The sequence below is a fragment of the Crinia signifera genome, chromosome 1 (genome assembly GCF_055691185.1).
Source record: "Crinia signifera chromosome 1, ASM5569118v1, whole genome shotgun sequence".
Taxonomy (NCBI): Eukaryota; Metazoa; Chordata; class Amphibia; order Anura; family Myobatrachidae; genus Crinia; species Crinia signifera.
Window position 1 is genome coordinate 128,347,918 of NC_139217.1, and position 13,147 is coordinate 128,361,064.

At 43.9% G+C, this 13,147-nt stretch overlaps 1 protein-coding gene across 1 annotated transcript; it reads left to right on the top strand.

The window, feature by feature from the left end:
- Window positions 1–4,755: 4,755 nt before the first annotated feature.
- On the top strand, window positions 4,756–12,736 carry UCP1 (uncoupling protein 1). Its single transcript, XM_083173335.1, has 7 exons — window positions 4,756–4,847; window positions 5,180–5,328; window positions 6,376–6,583; window positions 6,666–6,863; window positions 7,894–7,995; window positions 9,757–9,937; window positions 11,186–12,736. The coding sequence occupies exons 2-7, from the start codon at window positions 5,203–5,205 to the stop codon at window positions 11,295–11,297; spliced, it is 927 nt and encodes a 308-aa protein (XP_083029461.1). The 5' UTR covers window positions 4,756–4,847; window positions 5,180–5,202; the 3' UTR covers window positions 11,298–12,736.
- The last annotated feature ends 411 nt before the right edge of the window (window positions 12,737–13,147 follow it).

The following is a 13,147-nucleotide window of genomic DNA, read 5'->3' on the forward strand; positions in this document are numbered from 1 at the left end:
CACCCCTGCACTGCATCCAGCAGAAAGACAGCGCACTTGTCTGGTGGCGCAGATCAGCAACTCATTGGAGAAAACACACCAGCCTCTGGTGTCATTGGCTGCAGAAGACGAGCCTCTGTTGACAGCAGCTGAGTCACAGAACAGTTGTCAGAACATTGGCCTGTGTGAACTATGTGTTAAGAGAGAACAGTGCAGGAAATGTTGGTTAGATAAGTACAGAAGTGTGCACTATATACACCATTAATAGCACTTTATACATCTAATGGCATTAGATAAAGACAATCACTGTAGATCCGGTGCAATAAATAGAGAGCTGTATGAAAACAGGTCAGAAAATAGGGACAAGTAATGCAGGAAGGGGGTACAAGTTACTGATACTCTGCTATCCACAATGGGTTCCCAAGTGGCAGTATGTCATTAAAAATCACAAGAGGTTTGCAATTGCATACGTGATAATAATCAGGGGTTCTGAAAAACAGACTTTTTTGGAATCCAAATCAGATCATAAAGATCTTAAAGGACTAACAGGCCCCATTAAGCCCTAACAAGAGATAAATGCGAGGGTGATAAACATCCAGCCAATCACCTGCTAACTGCCATGTTACAGGCTGTGTTTGAAAATAGTCAGTAAGGCGTTGGTTGGCTGGACATTTATCTCTCTATCACCCTTGCATTTATATCTTGTTAAGGCTTAATACATCTGCCCCTAAAGAACCTGCCACTTCTTGGACACAATAAGCAATGTATTACTTGAAATAGGACTGGTTTTAGAGGGGTCATACATAGTTCATAATCCAATAATGCCAGTGATAACACAGCACACAGACAACAGAAAACAACATATTAAAGAAGCCTAATCAGCACACAATCTTGCTATTGTTACCCTAGATCTATAAGGTCACAGGTGGTGAGTTGGTATGAAAAGATCTTTAATTGCCTGTTGTAATTTTGGAGGTAATTCAGACCTGATGGCATCCTGCTATAGTGAACTTCTGCGTATTCTTGTGCATGCTGTGCGCGTGGATGCGTACGCCTTTCAGAGACATCACAGACAAGTGAATATGTTCCAACCCCTTTGTTACAGGCTCACTATCAAATGATTTTTCCAGACCCTCCCACAAAATGCTTGTGCACGCCTGCGTTTTTCTTGGCACTCCCATGAAACGTCCGGTTACCACCCACAGATGCCTACTTCCTGTCAATCACCTTGCGAATGGCTTACTAATGGAAAAAGAAGAAGGATTTCACTGCAGGACGGCCTTGCGCTTGCGTACTACAGGAAGTGCGCATGCAAAGTCTATTGATAATCATACGCGGTGTGAACTCTCATCTGTAAGAACAAGTCTGAATCGGCCCGTTTCTCTGCCACGTAAGATTTGCTATACTGTGCATGCAAACACGTAACTAGGGAGCGAGCAATACTTCACAGTCCTCATAGCTGCCCAACGGTCCCTGCATTTTGCAAGCAAGATGCCTAGATTAGCATCCTGCACCTGCAGCCAGCATCTCTGCAGCAACACTGGGCAGAATGCCTTTTAGATGTTCCATAAAGGCATCCTACAGTGTATACAGTCCTCAGGATGCGGGCTATTCTAGACCCCCCAGCACCATTGGCCATGCCTACACAATATCATAGGGTCAGGTCAGGAGAGTGGCTTGCACAGGGTGCTGAGCAGCCCTGTTATGGCACTATGTGTGTACAACTAGTGGCAGTATTGTTTTGCGTGTTTGAACTCTAGCGGCCTTCTGCACTACAACAGATAGATATGGGGAATTTATGCAAAAGCGCAGGACAGAGGGGGGGATGTTCTATAATCCACACCCCAGCTTCGCCCCTCATCGCCTACATAATTATCGCATATGCACTAACATATGCAATAATTATGGCAAAGGACAGCTCTTGCGTTAAGAGCTGTCCTTTGCGGTGGGAGACAGGGGGTCCCACAGGGACCTGGCGGCTCCCCCCTCCCTCCCTTACCAGGCGCTGCTGCTGGGCTCTCCTCCCTGCCTCCGGAAGTGGATCATAGTACAGGGAGGAGGAGGTCACAGCTCTGGGTACTCTTTACCTAGCACGGCGCCCACGATGTCCATCGCGGTCATCGGGGGTAAAAAATCGCGGGCATCGCGGCCATCGCATGCACTAAAAAAACGGGTGCGACGCGATGCCCGCGAATTCCCATAGGGATCAATGTTAAAAGTGTGATTGGATGCGATTTTACTGTTCAATGCCTCAATGCCCGCGATTTTGCCATAGGAAACAATGTTAAATGGGCCACAGAGCCCTAATAGTCCCCCTGAAGTCTGAAATGGCCCCCACAATTGTTAACGCCACCCCACGATCAACGTGAACCCGAAGCGTGGCGAGCGCAGCGAGCCCGCGAGGGGCGGCGGTACGCGTCCTCCGACCTTTTCATACCCCCACTATCCATGTCCGCGTGGAGTTGAGAATAGAATAGTGTGGCGAGCGCAGCGAGCCCGAAGCGTGGCGAGCGCAGCGAGCCCCGCGAGGGGACGCGGATACCTGTGAAGCCCGCGAAGGGACGCGTTTACCTGTGAAGGTATCCGCGTCCCCTCGCGGGGCTCGCCACACTATTCTATTCTCAACTCCACGCCGACGTGGATAGTGGGGGTATGAAAAGGTCGGAGGACGCGTACCGCTGCGCTCGCCACGCTTCGGGTTCACGTTGATCGTGGGGTGGCGTTAACAATTGTGGGGGCCATTTCAGACTTCAGGGGGACTATTTGGACTCTGTGGCCCATTTAACATTGTTTCCTATGGGAAAATCGCGGACATTGAGGCATTGAACAGTAAAATCGCGTCCAATCACACTTTTAACATTGTTCCCTATGGGAAATCGCGGGCATCGCGTCGCACCCGTTTTTTAGTGCATTTGATGGCCGCGATGGGCGCCGTGCTAGGTAAAGAGTACCCAGCTCTGTGCTGCCCGGACACAGGTGAGGGGGGGTTGGTGCGGGGGTCGGGGCGGGGCGGCGGGGGATCGCGTTAGAAGCCCATAGGCTTCTATGGGGCATCACCAGATGTTTCTGGTGATGCCCCCTGCCGCGGTAACCAGGCGGTGGATGCTTAGAGCATCCCAAAATGTAGTAAAAACCCAGATAACAGGGTTTTTACCGCATTTTTAGTTTAGAGAATCTCCCCCAGTCTCCTACAGCCCAGACTACTGAATTTTTTAATGTTACTCAAGATAGTAAGACCTTTGCTTTCCAATGGTTCAGAAAGATATCTCTGAAAGTATTCCAAAATATGGAAATAAAATCCAATGATCAAAAATACCTCTGGTCCCAAGCATTTAGATATAGTGGAGGAGATTCTCTAAACTAAAAATGCGGTAAAGCATCCCCCGTCTGGTTAACGCGGCGGGGAGCATCGCCAGAAAAATCTGGCGATGCCCCATAGAAGCCTATGGGCTTCTAACGCGACCCACCGCCACCCCGCACCAACCCCCCCTCACCTGTGTCTGGGCAGCACAGAGCTGTGCTGCCTGGACCTGTGACCTCCTCCTCATTGTACTATGATCCTCTTCCGGGTGCAGGGAGGAGGAGAGCCCGGTGCAGCAGCAGGAGTGCCGGGAAAGGGAGGGAGGGGGGAGCCGCCGGGTCCCTGTGGGACCCGTTGTCTCCCACCGCAAAGGACAGCTCTTAATGCAAGAGCTGTCCTTTGCCATAATTATCGCATATGTTAGTGCATATGCGATAATTATGTAGGCGATGGGGGCGAAGGGGGGTGGGGCTGGGGTGCGGATGTTAGAACATCCCCCCAGTATGTAGAAAGAGAATGGAGCTGCAATGAAACACATTTCCACCCAGAGCTGTATACATTTTTAGCGTTATACTGTACATAAGGCAAAATTGTGTTTTGCACACAATGGATGCATGGTCTATACTTGATACAAAACCCTGCCATTATGTCTCTGTATTTACTGTAGAGCAATTTTAGATTCTGACCTCATTTATTGTGCTAATTGTAGCAAGAATAATGTGGTTATGGCATAGGAATAATACTGAATTAAAAACATCTCCATTTAGTGCAACTGCAGAAATATAGAATTATATCACAGAACTCACTCATATACTCCCCCTACTGATGGTCTATTATATTGCTGACTAGTCTTAAGCCCCATCCAACAGACGGCTGAAAGTTGATGCTTATGCAATTCTCAAAAAGTTTTGTAAAGTGAAAATGATTTTCATTTAATGGACCCTCAAAGGCCTTCAACCCCTTTGGTTGTATGAGCTGGCAGAGCTGTGCTGCGGGATTGGGCACTCCCAAGAAATTTTGATGCATTCCACTGTAAAGGCCTCAGTGATGCCTTCAGCGGTGAACCACTGGCACATCACCACCCCCCCCCCCCTGTCGCCCGCGCCCCCCCCCCCAGCAGCAAAAATATGACAAAGTGTAATACTTCAATGTTCACATAACAACAACCTTTTTTGATACCACTTTTACTGTAGTTTACAGTAGATCACATACAAAATTTATGCAACACTGAACTGTTAAAAAAAAAAAGTCAAGCTAATCAACTGCCTACTAGTTGTCACTTAAAGAATGAAATGTTGTAGATTCACGTTTGCTTTCCACTGTGCTGTGTTGTACATAATGTGCTATGCTGTACATAATACATAATCCTTTCTCAGAATATTGCTATGTTCTGGAGGGCGGGGCCAGGATAAGGGGCAGGTGCACTCTGCACCTCTCACAGGTAAAACCTCCTTCTGAGCATCTCACCTAGATATGACATCATCGCTGGGTAACTATATAAAACAAGTGCTTGTGAATGGATATCACAGAGAGATCTCCCAGCAACAGCAGACTTTCTTACCAAACTGTAAGTACAGTACCAAATCCCCCATAGCTTATTATATGCAAAATGCATTATCATTTAAACCATTACAAACTTGTCAAACTAACATATTTAATATTCAAGAGCTGCCAATGTGTGGTTTTGTTAATAAAGCAAGTTATATTACAATTATGTGGTGGTTTAATACACATGAATACACAATTGTCTCAATAAATACCTCTAGTTAAATAATTTGTAACATTTATGTAACATGGAATGCAAAGTGTTTTCTGTATTTATTAGCACTCTGTCATATGTGTTTGAACATGAGATTTAGAACACTGCTGAATATTGTATATTTGTATTTCTGTTTACAGAAAGGTTCAAATTAATAAAAAAAATGGTGGGACTGAGACCTTCCGACATCCCCCCTACACCAGCTGTCAAGTTTATTGGTGCTGGAACCGCTGCTTGCATTGCAGATCTCTGTACATTCCCCCTGGACACAGCAAAAGTCAGACTGCAGGTACGAGAATCACACATTTTGGGAATAGGATCATTGCTTGGGTTCTCAAAGAATCCTGGATCTAAGAGCACCCGTGGCAAGGATTATAACATTGATTCCATACTTCTTAGCTATCACATGTTCCAATGTACTGTGGGGGGTAAAGTTCTTAAGGTGACTGCCGGATGGCTGTGCCGATGTAACTTACTGATGGAACCATCAATTTATGTACAGATGGAGCAGCTCTCATTTGATTATATCGCCAATCACCACCACTCGTGCGCCCCGTTCTGTCGGAGGCTGTAGCAGCCCTCCACTCAGCTCTGCCCCCAGCTCCCCCCGATCCCCTGCCCGCCTCCCTGAAGCATAGACGGGCAGAGAAGCCGATCCCTGCTGACTTGCTCGCGTGTCCCCATGATGGAGCTGCTGTCTGCCAGCCTGCGCCAGCACAGCAGATCTGGCGATGGCTGCTCCATCTGTACATTGTGCTGTGACAGCTGGTTAGGCTAATGCCAAAGTCTCCTTCACATGCCACAACCATTAGATGATGATCTTACATGCTAGTTGTATAACCTTTGTTACATGCACATGGGCAGTATGACTGGCGAGTCACTGAGTGACCATAGAGGGGTATTTAGTAGCATTACAAGGGGAGCTACATGTGTGTTAGGCTAGAGCACCTAGAACATTTAATCAGACCTTGCATATACAGTAGGAGTGCCATAGAAAATATGTGCCCATAAAAACACTGGGCATTCCCCTGGAAACACGGGCGTGCCCGATGCCTGCAGGGAATGCTCGCCCCATCTTTGTCCTAGCGCTCGCTAATAAAAGTTCAGACTGACTTATTTGCGAAGGCAGAAGTAATTTGAATAATTTCTTCTGTTATCGGCTGGATGTGAGCAGGGGGGGGACGACGGACGACGGACACACAACTTGGGGTCGTTCGGCCAGCGTTAAGCTGCATGCTAAGCAGTGTGTACAATAAGGGAAGGGAAGTGGCCATATTTGTAGTTTCTATCTGAGAGAGAAACCCATCATTTTGAGTGTGTTCTTTTTACATTTCAGATTCAAGGAGAGTCAGCAGTGGTTGGGGCTGTGAATGGAATACGATATAAGGGTGTGTTTGGAACCATAAGCACTATTATAAAGACAGAGGGACCAAAGAGCCTGTATAATGGATTAGTGGCAGGACTGCAGAGACAAATGAGTTTTGCCTCCATTAGAATTGGGCTATACGATACAGTCAAACTCTTCTACACCAATGGAAACGAGAGTGAGTGTACCTACATGTGTAAATATTTCTGCATTATGAATCTTAAGAGATCTGAGATCATTGTAAATTGTATTGTTTTCAGAAGCCGGGATCGGTAGCAGAATACTTGCTGGATGTACAACGGGTGCGCTGGCAGTCACAGTGGCTCAGCCCACTGATGTGGTAAAAGTCAGATTTCAAGCACAGGTCAATCTTCGTGGGGTGAAGAAGAGATACAGTGGTACATTGGCTGCTTACAAGACCATTGCCAAGGAAGAAGGGATGAAAGGACTTTGGAAAGGTACATAGAAAGTACAGAAGCAGTAATACCCATTTGGGGTAGTAACCAGACATTTTCTGTGCACATCAGGGAAAACGCAGGTATACCCAGGCATTTGCAAGAAAGGCATGTGATGTCAGCTCCAGCCCCAATTAGCCTGTTTCTATTGCACGATTTTCAGTGATATGCAAATGGTTTTTGCATATCAGCGATATTCGCAGATCAGCGATATTTTCGGAAGCCATACACGGCCTTGCACAGGGCAGGATTTCACTCTGAAAGGGTTGTGGCTATCTCATCGCAAGGCTATGCAATTTCAAAGAATAGAGATCAGATCTGAATAACCCCCAAAGATCCATGTATACTAAGAAGTCTAGTTTATCAGATTCATTGTGTTCTTTTGATGCATTACTCTAGCGAGCACAGGTTATTGGTATTATTGTGTATTTGTATCACCATATTATACAGAAAATTATAGAGTAATCATTGAACATTCATCCCCATCAGGGGAAGGGGGGGAGCGGGAAGACTTACCTGGTGTGGCTGACCTTAATAGGGATGTATTGACTCATGGGAGGGGGTGTGACCTTATGGCCTGAACCCGTTTCCTGTACTCTGGTGGTCTGGGAGATGATGGTCTGCACCTAGGGAACAGTCATTTTGCAGTGCTGCATTGTGACACTTTCCGGGTGCTGCATATATAATGACAGTGCCACACCGGACTCCTGTCACTGAGCAGGACCCCACCCCCCATTGGGGCTTACAGTATATATTTCCATCTACACACACATATACTAGTGCCCATTAACTACATCAGCAGCAAATTAGCCTGCCAGTATGTAGGCATAATGTCTACCACCCAGATAAAACCCATGCAAACATGGGACACCTACAAAACCCATAGCGCCAGTGCTGTGCGCAGACTAAGCTTACCACAGTGCCAGTGTAACACAGTAATACATTAAAGGTACAGTATAGAATATCAGGAATAAAGAAACATTTGATGGGAACATTCAGCATGTAACACATGAATGCACTTTTTGGATTACAGGAACATTTCCAAATGTAACAAGAAATGCAATTGTCAACTGTACTGAACTGGTAACCTATGACCTAATAAAGGAAGCTCTACTGCAGTACAAACTGCTGACAGGTAACTACTGCAATAAAAAAAACATATACCAGGAATACAATATTGTACTGCATCGTCTTTAAATACAGAATAGCATTGTTGCATAATTATTGTGTAAGACAAACTGTACATGTCGTGTAGGCACAATAGAGGCTTGTGTGCTGAACCAGTATATAAGAGTGTGGTTCTCAAACTAACAGTATGTGCCGCAATTCAAAAAGGTTTGGGAACCACTGATATAGCCTATCAATTCATACAGACTTAAAGCATAAATGTTACACATTACTGCTATTCAGGGCTTAAAGTGCTCCCGGATAGGTGGTGGAACTCCGTTCCCCTAACACCGACCCCCCCCCCCCCCATTAGGCAGAGCCTAGACCAGTGCCAGGGAGTTTGTGCCCTACCACCCATAAAGGGATAATGGTCCCACAATACATATTAGCACAATTGTAGTGCCCTTAATTCATATTAAATCACACAGTGATGCCTCTTATACACATAATGTCCACAATTGTTTATCTTTACTTTACATTACATATGCCAAGTCAAAAGAAGAAACCGCTGGGACAGGCTTTCTGTTGGAATTACTGTTTAGGACTGCGGTAGAGGTGGAACTCAGTTCCCCCTACCATTAGAGGTGGTGGAACTCAGTTCCCCCCAGTTCCACCTCACTTTAACCCCTGCTGCTATTTGGGCAGATGTATTAAGCTTAAACAAGAGATAAATGCAAGTGTCATAAGGAGAGATAAATGTCCAATCACCTCCTAACTGCCATGTTACAGGCTGTGTTTGAAAAAAGTCAGTAAGGAGCTGATTGGTTGGACATTTATCTCTCCTTATCACACTTGAATTTCTCTCTTGTTAAGGCTTAATACATCTGCCCCATTAACACTTGGTTGGGGATGAATTGGGGACATGCATTTGTTAAAACCTTTAGGATAGCAAAGAGGGTGTAAATCGTATGCTAAGTGTTATATAATGTTGCATACCATTTATCCTACGTATTTCTACGTTTTCTTTACGTTGAACCAAAGTTTTAATTGATAGCCCCACCTTAGGGGTGGGTTGTATATGAATATGCATGTTTTTTTGTACTAAGCACTCCTTTATGGGAGTAAAGGAACAGTATCTTTATGGTATAAAAAGGCAACGAGCTGATAATAAAACATCTTCTTCTTCTTGAACTTCTGTCTGACGGTCAGCGTAACTGTGTCGTCTGATGTCCAAGTACTGAAACTCTCCAGGGGCTCAAATTACAAGCCATCATAAGGTGTACTCTAATACCTAGAATATCATAACCCAGGCCTGGCCAACCTGTGGCTCACCAGCTGCTGTGAAACTACAAGTCCCACCATGCCCTGCCACAATTTTGCTATTAGGGAATGCTAAAACTCAGGCAGAGCATGCTGGGATGTGTATTTTAATTTTTACAACACAAAGAACCACAGGTTGGCCAGGCTGGACATACACATAAAAAAGGCGGCATTTTTAGCAGATACCCTTCTTTGATAGCCTTTCTAGTGCTTAGATGGGAAACATTTATTATGTCACTTATGTAGTTATCGCTTTTTATTTCATTTCATCTGTGGCCTCCTCTGGTGAGGCTTATAGTTGAGATTGTAATTTGTCTCATTTAATTCAGGGCCCACCATATTACGTATGAATAATGAAAGCTTGTTAGATCAGTAATAATTTTAAACTTCTAGTTTTGTAATCCCTGTGTTTTTGGTATTTACACTTTTTGCAGCATTGCTTTATATTTTCATTACTAATCTCTTGCAGATAACCTTCCATGCCATTTTGTGTCTGCATTTGGGGCTGGCTTTTGCACCACTGTTATTGCTTCCCCTGTGGATGTGGTAAAAACCCGATACATGAACTCGCCTCCTGGCCAGTACAAGTCAGCTATTAACTGTGCATGGACTATGCTCACTAAGGAGGGACCAACAGCCTTTTACAAAGGGTAAGTTAAAAATGTATATTTAAAATCCATTCTTACTAGGACGATATGATACAAATGCAGTTTTAAGCAGAATTGAAATGGCTTATTCATTATTGGGACACAATGACCCCAACTCTCTATATGCTGCCGTGTTGAATACCAATGCATTAGGAGTAATTCAATATTGCCTGATGCACTCTACCAAATTTTGCTACAACCAGAAAAATTGGACAGATAATCTTATAATGTATAGGGACAAATTGACCATTTGCTCCCAAACACTAGAAAACAGACAAAAATAGTAATTCAGACAAATCCAATTAATTTAACAAAGTTATCCGATCAACCATTTTCTGTCTGCTTTTGGGAGCAAACAGTTGATTGTCATTTGCTCCCATACATTACCAGATTTCTATTCCAGCCAGAAAGATTGGACAATCTAAATCCCTGTACACACGGGGCAACTGGGCCCTGTGCTTAAGCACAGATCTCTCACCACACATCACTGGCACCTATGCCATGCACCATCTATGTGTGCTCAGCAATCTGTGGCGACCAGTGTTCCTTTTATGCAGTCAAAATCTAGTCAGATGATATCGACGTGCGGGACCGCGTATCGCCATCGCTGGGGGGTACACACAAAGCAATGTGTGCTTAATTTCTAAGCGATCTAGTCAGATATCTTCAAAAATCACCCCATGTGTACGGGCCTTTAGTGTATATCCAGTTTGAGTCCTGGGGAGCTGCTCTGAAATGCAGCTGCTCCGCAACTACTACCACTTTCACCACTAGTGTTTTACGCATGTATCATGTGCCCATTTCACGGAGATATTTCCTTATAGAAAATATTTACAATACATTAGACAGTCATGCTTCAATATTGGTCTGACACTATAGGAGGCTGATCCCCGAGATTCTAGACAAACTTATCAAAATGTTTATAAATGCAGAAGACCACTATCATCCTTATAGGCTGGCCTTACTGTCAAACTGCTATAGGCCTCGCTGCTATAACTGGCCATCAGGATCATACGTTACTGTGCCAGCTTTAGCCTGTCATTGGCAATGCTTTCAGAAGCTGGACCAATCAAGAGAAGAATGTCAGTATGAATTATTTCATGAATTAAACATTCTGAAAAAAAATATATATATATATTTTTTTATTAAAATGTACAATTCATTTATTTATTCACATTTCAATGAAATTTACACAATTCACAATAGTGTAAAAATTCATTTAGTCTCACTTATGATTTTTTTTTCCTACAGGTTTGTTCCTTCTTTCTTGCGGTTGGGATCATGGAACGTTGTAATGTTTGTGTCCTATGAACAACTGAAAAGGGCTATGATGATGTCCAGGCAAAGATCGGAGTATGCGTGATACCTCACAACTGAAATGTATTATTTACCATGAAAAACCCAGATCACTTTATGCACTGGGATGAGGGTTCACTCACAGATGTCCATTGTACTCACATATATGTATAATGGAGAAGCAGTTTCTAATCAGCAGATCAATTTGTTGTCCGAGGGGAAAAACATAAAAGCCTTGCACTAAAATGGTTAGGAACAACAGTACTCACCCATTGTGTAGATGCCATCACAAAGCACTCCATGGGGCTGGTGCAGTTACACACAAGCATGTTTTGTGGACGGAGCTGATGATTTTATGCACTGCGCAAGTTCTAGATCCAACCATCTACAGGCAATACAGAATCGTAAGCAGAGACCTGCCTGAATTCAGATGCACCTCCTGCACAAAGTATAGGGCTGGCGGAAGTGCGGTCATATAAGTGCGTACAACAATGCGCACAGGGAAATATCCGCATTATAATAAGTGTATGCGATCACAGACAACACTGAATAATCACTATTTTAGCCAGCTGGTTCTCTTTATTGCAAATATCTTGTGATGATAGAACACTGTATAAGAGGTCAGAACATTATTTATTCATTTATGTGTATCATTTATTTTATTTATGTTTAGCATATATAAATTTGCTAAATATTATGTATTTATTATTCCTTTACAGCATATTCAATTTTAGTTATCACACTAGTGCAGATAATATCCTATAGGCAAACTGCAGTCTGCAAAAGATACTCGGGTCACAAAACCCGGTACTTGTTTCCTAGCAGGGCGCCCAGTTTCACTACGTACGGTTATCGTAGTGAAATCGCATCGCCCCGCCACCATGCGATTGTATAGGGTGCGATGCCATTTACTTTACTATACAGTTGTATGAGATGCAATGAGATTGAGCCCCCCCAGTATAAACGCCACCCCGATGCGTGGCGAGCGCAGCGAGTGGCGGCGGAACGCGTCCTCCCAACCTTTTCATACCCCCACTATCCATGTCGGCGTGGAGTTGATTTTATATAGTGTGTCGAGCGCAGCGAGCCACCATGCCCGAAGCGTGGCGAGAGGACACGGAACACATGTAAAGTAATCAGCGTCTGCTCGCCACACTTCGGGGGGGGGGGGGGGGGTGATCGCACCGCCCGGGAGGAAAAAATAGCAGTGAATACATTACATAGGAAAATCGCATTGCACGCAAAAACGGCATGCGATGCAATTGTCTTACGCAGAATCGCCTGCTAAGCTATTTGCTTAGTGGGCGCCCTGCTAGGAAACAAGTACACAAAACCCTTTGACCCTTTTGCAGCTTTGGATATGGTTATATGAATGATTTTGCTAAATTTTTATGCCTACAAATTCCAGGTTTTCACTGCTTGAAATATAAATTCAACATGTTCAAATATAAATGATGAAATCTGGATTGGGGGAAAAATGTACAGAATAATAAAAAATATATATATAAATAAAATCATTGTTATGTAGCTTTTTCCAGCATCTCTCACGACTGTTGTGAACAAAAACAAATAACAACCCCCACAGGTAGTACCAAATGCATTGGGCTCCATAATGTCATACATACAATAAAAACATGTTAAAGTAAAACAAACACACAAATGAATACAGCAGTTTAACCAGAGTAGAGTTTACTGGATGTATAAATGTATTTTGGTAGTGAAGAAAAACAGTCTCATGCACTTATGTGAGCAAAAAGACCAATAAATAGTAGAAACTACAACAGAATAAAAGCTGTAACAAATCCAGAGTTAACAAAAACAACATTTCTTTACATAGAATTACATGTGTTCTTTGCACATACAGATTCATTTAGTGCACCTGATCGGAGGGACCAAGTAACCATGTACTACTGCCCC